The 12,454-nt window shown below is 38.6% G+C and overlaps 1 protein-coding gene across 1 annotated transcript in view; it reads right to left on the bottom strand.

Moving 5' to 3' along the window:
• Positions 1–12,454, bottom strand: part of BLOC1S4 (biogenesis of lysosomal organelles complex 1 subunit 4) — a 34,833-nt gene extending 22,379 nt beyond the window's left edge. Inside the window, exons 1-5 of the mRNA XM_009564241.2 lie at positions 12,116–12,454; positions 11,578–11,649; positions 10,338–10,439; positions 8,893–9,027; positions 1,936–5,425 (exon numbers count right to left, since the gene is read on the bottom strand). Of these exons, the coding sequence (XP_009562536.2) occupies positions 5,330–5,425; positions 8,893–9,027; positions 10,338–10,439; positions 11,578–11,649; positions 12,116–12,325 (615 nt within the window). The 5' untranslated portion in view covers positions 12,326–12,454 and the 3' untranslated portion in view covers positions 1,936–5,329. The remainder of the gene's footprint in view (positions 1–1,935; positions 5,426–8,892; positions 9,028–10,337; positions 10,440–11,577; positions 11,650–12,115) is intronic.

Genomic DNA, 12,454 nt, shown 5'->3' with positions numbered 1-12,454 from the left:
CTCAGGGGGACTACTTGGAGTACAGGAGTTTCACACCTCACCCCTGTATCTGGACATCACTGCTGGGGCTGGGCTGTTTGGCTTCACAGCACTGATTTTTAGCCAGAGCAGCCTAATGTTCTGGCTAACTCTCCTGCAAGTCCTGTTGCTTTCATGAAAGCAGCAGTAATGGCAACCTGATCCAGACTGTCTTTCCACAGTTCTTCCAGTACAATTAAACGGCCCTGCTAAAACTGTGTACTTGGAAGCAGTGCACCCTGAGGCAAAAAAAAAGAAACTGTGAACAAGTAACAAGATTGCACGTGTATGCCAGGTCTGCTGTGGGTCTTCATTCATACCTCCCAGTTCAAGGATCTTGCCCTCATCTGTTCATGCTGCTCAAAGCTCTGTCACAAGTTTATGCCTTAGCATTTGCCCTGGCTTATCTCCTGGCTATGCTATTTTCTGCCTCTTCCATTCCTGAACAAGGCTCTTACCATTCCTTTTTTAATTTTCTTTTTTTTGTATCAATCAATCTGAACCAACTTTTCTGCCAGTTTGCAGTTCTCTGCAAGTCTTTTATGTTGACTCACGTTCCAAGAAATATTTCAGATGCTCCTGTCATACTTATTACCAGTTTCAAAGTCCTAGGATTGCGGGAATTTCAGCTATGACTTTTTCTTTTTTTAAAGGTTGCTTTCTAGACCTCTTGCTTGTAAAGAAAATCCTGACAGTGTCACCTGTAAGAAACAGATGGCAATTAATTTATTTTTAAATAATGTAGGCATCAAGCTATTCTCAAAAAGCCCTACAGTTTCTGAAGAGTGGGAGATGATAACTCAAAGTGGAAACATAATCTTTTTCTTCATTGATGCTCAGCATGTGCTTTTTTTTTTCCTCCATGAATTCTGTCCCTTTGTCTTTTCATTTAGAAACCTGTAACAGAATCCTTGCTAACATTCAGTTAATTTCCTTAACTCTGTCAGCCCATTTATATACCTGTATTTTCAATATATGTTTTTTAAAGACTATTAAAGATCCTTTAGAGATAGCACATTTGATTGAAAACATTATATTTTATTACTGTTTACATAATTTAAATGTCTTATTTTTTCTACTACTTAAACTAATAGTCCATCAAATAACGTATAGCCAATATTCAAGTTGACAAGAATAAAATGATGTTTTGAGTTTCATGTGATTTTAGACAGGACATTTTGTTTTTCCTGTCTTTTCCTTTTGTCTGACTTAATTCAAATCCATTATTTCAATTTTTCTTTTACAAACTATGTATCTACATATGACTGCATTCTGCCTCATCAGTGTTGTTCAGTACCGCCCATGAGCACTTGCCTTCTGTTTCCATTTTTTATTATTTAGCACTTCTAAGGCATTGATCAGCATCTGCAATTTACAGGCTACTTAGAGTGTTTTGCAAAATCATAAAACTGACCAGCATTAAAAGTTTGTGAGTAGATAACCTCAAGCAAGAAGGCAAAGAAAGTTCTCCAAACCTCAGAGCAGCTGCAGCTGGAGTCTGTGCTATCACCTTTAGGCTGTACTACCACCCATCGGCTTAAAGTAGAATTTACAAAAGCAGCAGAGAGGACAAAGCCACTGCTCCACTGTTGCAGCACAGCCTGCCTCAGTGACCTAGCTCCTACCAAGATGTGAATCCCAGTAGCGGAAGTCTACTCATTCCTGATGGATTTAGTTTCAGAGGCTGGAGAGATTACCAACCCTCATTATGGAAAGAGTATCCTCTTTGATCACAGCTAAATCTAACAGGGGTTTCGGCTTTTCAAGGCAGGGCTTCTGTCTGGGTGTACAGGATTTTCTTGGTAGCTGGTCCAACACTACACTTTTTTCTACGAACTGAGGAAATTTAGAAGTGTCATCACTTAAAAAGCTTTTTTTTTTTTTTTAATCCTTGTAAAGGAAGCTGAAAATATTTACCATTCTAAAATGTAAAGTTCTCTTCATAGATGTAGACAGAAGTTATCTTGCTCTTCTGATTCTGGGTGGGGTTTCCCTCTGGATCACTCTCTATAGCTCAGGATCTTAGCATTTGGAAACAGTTCCTGTACAGGACAGAATCCAAATTAACCTTGCTAATAAATTCTAAGTATTAGCAGGTAAAAACCTTTAACCTTGAAGGTTCTTGTCAGCAGAAGTAATGAACTGCTATGGATTTTGAAAACGTCAATTAATCCTGTGCACCTTTAGTTCTTTAAACATATTTTATTTTATTTGGTCAGATAAAGAATTAATCTGCTTCTTTTCATGTCAGTAATGTCCATCCTTCTGTAATTTTTTAGGTTTTACAGCACCTGCAGTAGCATTTCCCAACAGTGGAACAAAATGTGCAGGTCCAAAAATAATTACATAGAAATATTGATCTTTATGTCTCTACTTCAGGCCTAATTTAACATATAACTAAAAATTAGATAAGACAGATCATATTGATTTTTGTCCAAAATCCAGTCCATCCTGCATATCTTTGAATGGAGACTTTGTTATATATACAAAATACATATGTATACACATACGTCTTACAGAAAACAAGTATCTCTTAGTAAGCCGCAGCATTAGTTTCAGTTAGACACTTACCTAAAATGTACACAACTATAAGAAAAGGAAAACTTTTAATATTACCTCTGCCAGGATAACATTAAAAGTTTTGCTTCATGTCATAGAAGAAATGGAAGATTTGTGTGTAGACTCTTTGTTGATATTAAACATTGGCTAGTTTCACACACTCAATAACCAACATTTAGCAGCTCAGCTCATTAAACATAATGTCTTGCTTTACATCAGTTCTATCTGGAGAGCTCTTCCTGTTAAGAACAGGTAATATAGTGCTATTGTTACTCATTTAATATCTTGGAAACCATGCAAGAGGAGAAAGATAAACATTGTACAGAGAAAGCTATGAGTACAACTTTCTGGGTATATGAATATCAGTATCAGTGGATTTTGAGATTTAATCTGTAGCTGGCAAAGCAAGTAAATATTGAGCCTAATTCATAATATAGTTATTACTGTTTTTACTCTAATGCAAGGTAACAACAGCAGACAGAATAAAGGAACATTCTATGATCTTTCTTTACTGAGTGTGAACACTCAGGATATTTTTTTAAGCTATTGCTCGGTGAAGCTGACCATGAACAAGGAGGTCGCCAAGGTAGTACAAATTCAACAACAGAGTGCATGTATGAATCTTGTCAGTATTAGGAGAGTGCCTTAATTTATAACTTTTCTAGTTTACAGTTCACAGATGATCTGTGACCTCATTATTCTGTATCAGTTATTAAACAAGCCACGATTTATTGTCTGTATTTTTATTATATTTTCTTAATAATTCTTCTATGTACTATCCATTGTTTTCAGTAATTAAAATACTTTGGAGCATTTACAACATAGAACTACACTAGTTATAGGAATTCCATGACTTTTGCTTGTGGTGTGCTTTGAAGATGTCTTACGTTTTCTATACAGCTGTTTAATACAAATACCCACTTCAGAATAAGTGATTTTTTTTCTCCTATTAATATGAACAACAGCCAGCTAGATAAGCTCGCTGAGATCTTTATTTATATCATCTATTTAAAAATTACTGCATTTTAGTTCCATTCACAGAGGACAAAGCTGTTATTAGAGCAGTCAATTCATTTAATTAGAAGACTATTCTGAGATTACTTCAAAATTTTCTGTGCTGTCAGAGTGCTTTAGAGTATTTGGCTCTAGCCATATGTTGTTACATATGTTACATGTACATCATTCCATTAGATTTCACTGAGGATGGATAAACCTTTAAGGGTAATTTATGCATAAACTGAAAGGTATGATACTTCCTAGAAATGCAACTGTTGCCATAGTGGAACATCTAAATAGTGAAATATTTAGGTATTGATGAAAATAAGGAGTAGGGGTGGGCAGTAGCCCCCTCTTGCAAGTTAAATGCCTGTTCCTTTATGGATGATTGCATATAATTATTCTTCTAGACTCTTTCAGCTAAAATTCAGGTATATTTTATAGTAGAACTCCGTTTGGAGCCTACCAATTTTGACTTCACAATCTTTTTTTTTAACTAAATGCTAAATCTGAACCAAAGGAACTAAATATTGCTTCAGATACTATTCAGAACCTAGTCCCTGCTGTTGTTGGGAGACAAGACCTTATGGCTTTGAAAGTGTTATCTATTAGTATATAAACCTTGCTCTACAACTGCATACCTTTTTCTGTGCCTGCAGCACAAAATTGGTAGACACATTGTTTGCCTAATGCATTTCTTATTCCTCTGAAATTTGAATTTTGGATATTTGTAGTAAGTTACATTGGCAATAGAACAGCGGTGGTAAAGTTATGGTTCAGAAGAATGCAACAACTTGTAAGCAAAAAGTTTCTCAGAGATAACGGTGCAGTTCGATACTGTCAGGTGAAATGCAAGACAACAATAGAGGTTGTATAGTTTATTGACAATATACTCGCATGGCAATCAGCGCAGGGAGCCCCAGTAACCACACAGAGGTTGTGAGGGAAAAGCAGACAGTCCAGTCAGGCGCCTGATTGAGGCTCAGTCCAGGGGCATCCCTGACTCAGCTTTAATACTTCTCATTTTTTACAGCAGGTTATATATATATATATATATATATAATCATGCTCACCTGGTTACACATCAAACAATACAATGCTGCAATAATTAGATGTTCAGGTCACTGTGACTTTATAATCATCAGTGGAGGTAGGATGTTCGCTTTGTGTACTGGGACTACATCACGTGCATTGAACCATGTCCGTGACTCCTCACCAATCTTCTAAGTCCTCCCTTGCGACTCGTACATCACAACGTGGTGCATTTCTCCATACAAACTACAGGGACCAGGTTCCAAAACTTGGAGTAGATGATTTTACACATAGTTTTTCTTTCACCTCAATCAGTACTTTCGGGGAAAAAAACCAACCCCAACCAAACCCCATATCCTGGTGGCATAGTTATTTATACTTGCAGCAGTACAGATATTTTTGTGTTAAAAGATTCTTATATAAAAGTATGTTTCCTATTATTTCCCTATTTAAAAAAAAACCCAACAACCTAATGCACAAGTATTCTGAAGTTCCTTCCCCAATATAATCTGAAAATTCATACTGTGTTTTAGGAAGACTTGAAATAATGTACACAAACAAAGATTACCTGAAAGCACTGCCTGAAGGAAGACAATGAGAATTGGAGTGGCAATATGCCATCAATAACGTTCAGAAATGCAGCTGTTTTGAGGTTAGCATTTCTTTTGTTCACTTAGGTGTCTCTATTCTGGCTGGTTCATATCAATCCCAAAGTAAAAAATCATCAATAAGGTGCTTCATTAAGACATGGAAAATAGTCTTCAGTCTTGAACAGGACTGGAGGTTCATAGAGTGTCTGTTGTTGTGCGGAAGACGATTTCTGCAAATTAGATAAGTTTATTTTTCACCTACTTAAAACAGCAAGTTTTAAAACAAAGCGTACAGAGCTAAAATGCAAACCAAGAAAAAGTTTTAAAGGAATATCTCCTTAGTAGAATTTTTAATCATAGTGCAGATGGATCTGGCACATTCTCTACGTAAGTGAAGAAAAGCAGTCTTTGACTTTTGCCATCTTATCACCTGAACAGACTCGGTCCTGGAAAGCGCAGGAGCTTCTTTCCTAGCTGATGGTAGTCATTGTAACTTTTATTATTCCAAGGCAAATACCTTTACCTTTCCTGCTCCAGTCTTTAAGTTCTCTGCAGAGGCTTCCTTTGAGTTAACCCCTACCCTGTGTTCTTATTTACTTAGATAAAAAAGCCTTCATATGGAAGCAAACCTGGCAAATGTTTCTTTCCAGAGGGCTGCTGCTCCTGCTTAGCTTCTTCATCAAGTATATGTTAGAATATATTTACCATGTTGCATCATTAAAAATAATATAGTAGAGAACTGGAAAAGAGTTGTTACACTGTTTTTCAGGAAAAGCTTTCAGGTTTCTTTTAAATATTGACCATATTGTTTTTTCGCTATACCAAATGGTTTCTTAAAAGAAACAACAGCAAGGACCACTACTTACTATCCTGTCAGCCCTCCTGCAGGTAAGCAATTCTGCCCTGCAAGACAGAGCCAGTGTACGTTCTCAATATAGGGTCTGACCCAGAAGGCTTGAAATCAAGACCTCATTCATTAAAAATTCTTTTGGATTCTTAATGGAGATATTTTGATGAACTACTTTGCAGAGCTCTCAGTCAGTTTGTTCGCAGAGTTCTTCAGGTACATTTTTGCCCGTCTATGGCGAGGAAATCAGAGTCTTCACCAGTAATGAAGTTAAAGGCATACCAAGCATCATTAGTATACCTGGATTTTGGAATGCTTTTACAGTACCAAAATGAGGATATAATTAAGCATACCTACAAAACACCTAGTTGAGTTGTATACTTGTACTCCATATGAAATAAGTACATAATCTTCTGTTATAAAGAGAACTCCCGAATTATGACATTTAAATTTTATTTGTCTAACTTTACAATACTGTTAATTTTTCTTAAATGTTCATTTTGCCATTCAAGTTATAATGAAATAAAAATATAAACAAAGACTAGACCTATAAATAGTGGATATTATCAATGTCCTCTGTATTGGAAATTTTGCCAAATTTAAACCGATTTTTGAAAACAAACTTCTGTTTTTTAATAATTATTTCTTATCCTGTACTGCCCTGTGAGAAAACACCTTGCAAACAAGGGAAACTAAGGTCACAGTTATCCTGCAAATCATGATGCTGATCTAAAAGGCGGTATATATACACATGTGCAAGAAGATGCTAATTTCAATATGGTGAGGAAATAGATAGGCAGGCACAGTACCCACAGTTGCCTAAGTGCACATTTACAAATAGGTATTTCTGCAGCTGCTTAGTGGACATTTTTACTTTTTGAGAGTCTACATCCTTAGTGATACCAGAAGTCTTACAGAACTGTATTTTACACTGCCCGGTATTCACAAGGGAAGAACTTGCCGCAAATTCTGAAAGCCAGATTACAAATACAGGGTTGAAAAGAAACACAAAATATACCCTTTGTGTAAAGAAGCAGATACATTTATATGGGAAGTGAGTGAGGGGACTTGACTAAATTAAAATTGTAGCAAGAAAACATGAACTACAGTTACAGTGTAAATCACAATATTGATAAGCCTTCCTTTCCAAAGGGGTGACATATCAGGTGAGGTCATTAATGTCAGGAATGAAGAGTACTCTCCGTAGGCATTTTCAGTCCCACATCCTTGTGTTAACTAGTGAAAATAGATACTTCACATTGCAACACTTCATATTACTGCAAAACAGTGACCTGCCTTTTAGTTAATGAATTAATACCGGTAAATTCTCTGTGTTGATTCTATTGCTATCCATACTCAAACCAATAAACTACTGGATATGCTGGGTTCAGCTTGCTGACACTTTAGAAGACTTTTCACCTTATTAATTGGGGAAATACCGCTAAGCTGACAAAGTGTTCCCATGCAACGCTAAAAAGGTACTTTATTAGAACTTTCAAACTTTTCAATTGAAGACTATAATTCTGTGGTTGACAACTGTTTTTAGCAACAAAATGGAACACACTGTTTGTTATTGCAATTGGCCTGTAAATAGCAGCTTTGCATTGTTTTTTGGGGTTTTTTTTAAAGAAAAAATTACATCACTCAAATTCAACACCGAAGAAAATGACAGAATGCAAAGTTAATTAACTTAAAGACTACACAGAAAATAGCAGTGAAGAAAAGGTTTAGAATCATAAAATCAATCATAGAATGCTTTGGGTTGGAAGGGACCTTTACAGGTCACCTGGTCCAACCCCCCTGCAGAAGCAGGGACATCTTCAACTAGATCAGGTTGCTCAGAGCCCCATTTAACCTAACCTTGAATGCTTCCAGGGATGAGGCCTCCACTACCTCCCTGGGTAACCTGTTCCAGTGTTTCACCACCCTCATTATAAAAACTTCCTTCTTTAACTGAGTTTTCTGAACTGAGTCTTAGCAAGAAAATACATATTCTTTTTGCATCTATTTTTCTCTCCTGACACACATGCTTACAAGACATAGGAACACATGGTCATCTTCTTCTGCAAACCTACTTTACTTCAGTTTTTTGCACCTATATTTTGATACAGAAGCCTGAGCTAGCACAAGATGAATATAACAAAAGATAAAGAAAAGAATCAGGGAGCTGATGCAAGGACGAGTACTTATAAGTAATGTATGGGCAAGAGATGCCAAGAACTATCAGGTGTAAAGAAAACTTTTTTTTCTGTCCAGAAGATTACTTCAAAACTAGCACACAGCACAAGTTTTTAGGTTAAGTATGGCATCTCCTTGAAACACACTAGAGAAAGCACTTCAGATCTTCTGTACAGTAACAGTCCACATGAAGAAACAAGAAAACGTAGCAAAAACTGCATCCTCAGAAACTTTAACAAGGCATTTACACTATTACTGAACAATCAAAATCACCCTTTATTTTAAAAATATTGTTCAATGTAGCTTTTATTTCCCTTTTTGGTTATGTTTCTGCAGTGATCATGCTAACTAAAGTACAATCCTTTAAGAGTGTTGTCAGCACAGGTTTTCCTGCTTCCTTTGTATACCATCACAGATGCTTTAATAAAGGCTCGCTCATCATGTGCTTGTGTGTGTCCATCATGTTCCCTTCTTCAGTTACTCACACAAATCCTTTTAAGAATTTGTGATTTTTTTTAGTTCGGATTTTTTAGATTAAGTCTGAAAACTTCAAAAAAATCCTAATACAAGTTTAACAGTTAAATTCAGATATATATGTAACAAACACTTTCATCATCTATGCTGGTAAGCAGAGCAACTAAGCTGGTCACACGACAACCAAAGCTTACTTACATTAAGGAAGGACGGAAAGCTGATTGTGTGCAAGATTTTCTTGAATGTGCTTGGAAAAGCTCCAAAGTCTGTTTCTGCCTTTATGACCCGTTCTTCCAGTCCAGCTACACTATTTCCAATCATCTTCACAAAAGCCTAGTGAGGAAAAAAATCCAAAAGAAATCACAACTTTTTCACTAACAAATTAAAACAGGTTTATATATTGCACGACAGCGGTGAAAGGCCCATTACTTAAACCACTGAATTACAGAATGGCTTGGGTTTCACGGAACCTTAAAGCCCACCCAGTTCCAAGCCCCCTGCCATGGGCAGGGACACCTGCCACTAGATCAGGTTGCTCAGAGCCTCATCCAACCTCAAACACCTCCTGGGATGGGGCATCCACAACTTCGCTAGGCAACCTGTTCCAGTGCTTCACCACCCTCACAGGAAAGAATTTCTTCCTAATATCTAATTTAAATATCGCCTCTTTCAGCTTAAAACCATTACCCCTCATCCTGTCACTGCTCCTGATAAAAAGCCCCTCCCCAGCTTTTCTGTAGGGTCTCTTTAAGTACTAGAAGGCTTCTCTAAGGTCTCCCTGGAGCCTTCTCTTCTCCAGGCTGAACAACCCCAACTCTGTCAGCCTGTTCTCATAGGGGAGGCCCTCTGATCATCTTTGTGGCCCTCCTCCGGACCCGCCCTAACAGACCCATGTCCCTCCTGATGCAGTACTCCAGGTAAGGTCTCATAAGAGCAGAGTAGAGGGGGAGAATAACCTTCCTTGACCTACTGGTCACACTTCAAATAAGGAGTCAAAACCTCCATGCTCTATTTTCCTTCCACCTACACATCTATTTTATTGCTAGAAATTTCTGAAGATACCTAAAAGGCTGCTAAAGCAGGTTAAACCTCATAAAACCATCAGTCTTCCTTTTCCTATTTGCCTTTCAAATAACTAATTTAGCCTTCTTAGAATTTAGACTTCTATGTGCCTTTCTATTAAAAGCGGGACCAAGGATCTGAATGACAGTTTTCAAGCTTTACCATGTATCAACAGACATTTCATTCTACTGGTCTCCAAATAGCTCCCAAGACAGTGACTTTGACAGATACTATAAAAATCCCAAACCAACCAAGCAATCAAAAAAACCTAACCCCCAAACAAGCAGTATCATTGCTTTCTGAAAAAAAAAAGATGCCTGCCTTCCTTCAAGCAGTAAGTTTAAAAGATAATTTTTTTTTTTAAGTTTTTCTTATTTTAGAATGCCTGCAGTCTCCAGAAATTCTTAATAAATTGCATTATCTTTATTAATCCTGAAGTACTGAAACCAGACTGGGCATGGAGAGCAAAACAGATTTTAGCCCACTCCATGTGCATGCATGCACACACACAATTATAGCATATTGCTGATCCCTCCTCCCATTAGGAAACAGAATACATCTAGAAGAAATCAAATACATACCTCTAGTTTGTCAATCTTCCTGTATATCTGTCTCATTTCTGTAGCTTTTGTGTAAATTTCAGGTATACTTTCATTGACAACTTGAGAGGAATCACTTCGAATCTAAAGATAATTCAAAGAAATAATACAAAAATCAATGAATAAAACAATATGTTCAGTAGATTTCATTCTGGAAATGAGCTGAGCTCCAATTAACAGATTAAAACTCATAGTTTAAAAATATCATATTAGTATTAGTATAAAAATACTAGATTAAAACTAATAAACTAGCCTCTTTGTTTAGTATAGTAAGTGCCCTTCAAAAAAATTTATTTTGCATAGCAAATATTTTCCTTTATAGTTATATTAAAAATAGGCTGCTATGGCCTCTCAGAACTAAGAAATGGAACATTTCCCAAGATACAGTACAAAAATCAAACAAGCTAAACTAAGATTTTCACTTATATTTCATTACTTGTGCATTTCCTCAACTTTGCTAAAAATGCCAGGCCACAAAATCTTGTTCTATTGGCATAAAAAAAAAAAGTAATACAGTAAAGTTCCCCTGGAGCAGTGCAGGAGAACCACATGCGCTAATGCTTAAAAAGGCAGCCTGTATACCAGTGGTCAGCTTACTGGAACTTTCCATTCAGTTCCCCTGTCTCCCCTCACTGAGAAAGTGAGAACAAAATTGACTTTCTAATGAAAGGATAAGAAAGGGTCCCCTAAAGACAAATCTAGCTTTGGAGGTTTGGCAACTCTGATTAGATACTTTGATTACAAAAAACACAGAGGATGTCTTTGTGTATTTTAAAGGAAAACGAGAATATCATATTGCTCTTTAAAACAGCTGTCATTGTGCCATTCAAAATGGGATTCCATCTACGGACAGATCATAGAATCATAAAACGGTTTGGGACGGAAGGGGCCTTAAAGATCATCCAGTCCCAATCCCTTTGCCACAGGCAGGGACACCTCCCACTGGATCAGGCTGCTCAGACATACAGATACAATTAAGTGACTATGCAGCTATATGGGCATATTTTGCTCTGACATGAAAGTTCAGTAGTTTTCATCTTATCTAGTAGTTTTCTGACTTGTCTAATTACCAGAATAAGTTTTCTAATTATCAAATGTGTTTTCATACTGAAACCCGCCCAGACCATAGGGTACCTCCTACCTCTGTCCCACCAAAAAACTCAAACACACATTAAACTGCATTCTGGCTCCAAAACCACGACCGCAGGTGAGTTACACGTACCATGTCCAACATTCCCACAAATTCATCCACTCTGGTCAGCAAATCTTCGAGACTCTTGTCTAAGCTTTCTATCTGCAAAACAGAAACACTTCAGAGGGAGCTGGAAACACAAAAGGAACCCCCAGACTCTGCCAAACGAAACCTCCGAGGACAGACACCAGCCAGACTGACACCAGCTCAAGGCAAACCCCAGCACCTCTGGGCCATGTTGGGCACCCGTGACCGGACAGAGAATCATGGAATGGTTTGAGTTGGAAGGGACCTTAAAGATCATCCAGTTCCAACCCCCTGCCAGGGGCAGGGACACCTCCCACTGGATCAGGTTGCTCAAAGCCCCATCCAACCCGGCCTCGAACACCTCCAGGGATGGGGCAGCCACTGCTGTCCTTTTGGGCTTTCAAGACCAGGCATTGAGCAACCTGATCCAGGGGACATGTCCCTGCCCATGGCAAGAGGGGTGGAACTGGATGATCTTTAAGGTCGCTGTCGACCCCGACCATTCCATCCTTCTGTGACTCCCTGACACCCCGTCCCGCACCTCTTGGCTGAAGAGGCTGCGGTCAGCCAGCAGGTAGGCGGAGCAGGCGGCGGCGGTGGCGCTGAGCGACGCCTCCCAGCCCTCCTCCTCCTCGTCCTCCTCCGGGTCCCCGAGGCCGGAGGCGCTGCTCTGGCTCTGGGAGACGTTCCCGCTGTCCGCGCCGGGCACCTCGGCTCCAACGCCCTGGTCACCACCTCCTACGGCCGCCATCCTCCTGCTCCTCCCACTACTGCTCCTCCCCCTGGTGCTGCTGCTGCAGTTCCTCCTGCTGCTCCTCCTCCCGCTGCTGCTCCCCCTCCTCCTTCTGCCTCTCCTCCTTCTGCCTCTGCTCCTCCCACT

The sequence above is a fragment of the Cuculus canorus genome, chromosome 2 (genome assembly GCF_017976375.1).
Source record: "Cuculus canorus isolate bCucCan1 chromosome 2, bCucCan1.pri, whole genome shotgun sequence".
In the NCBI taxonomy this organism is placed as follows: domain Eukaryota; kingdom Metazoa; phylum Chordata; class Aves; order Cuculiformes; family Cuculidae; genus Cuculus; species Cuculus canorus.
This window is presented reverse-complemented; position numbering and strand designations above follow the sequence as displayed.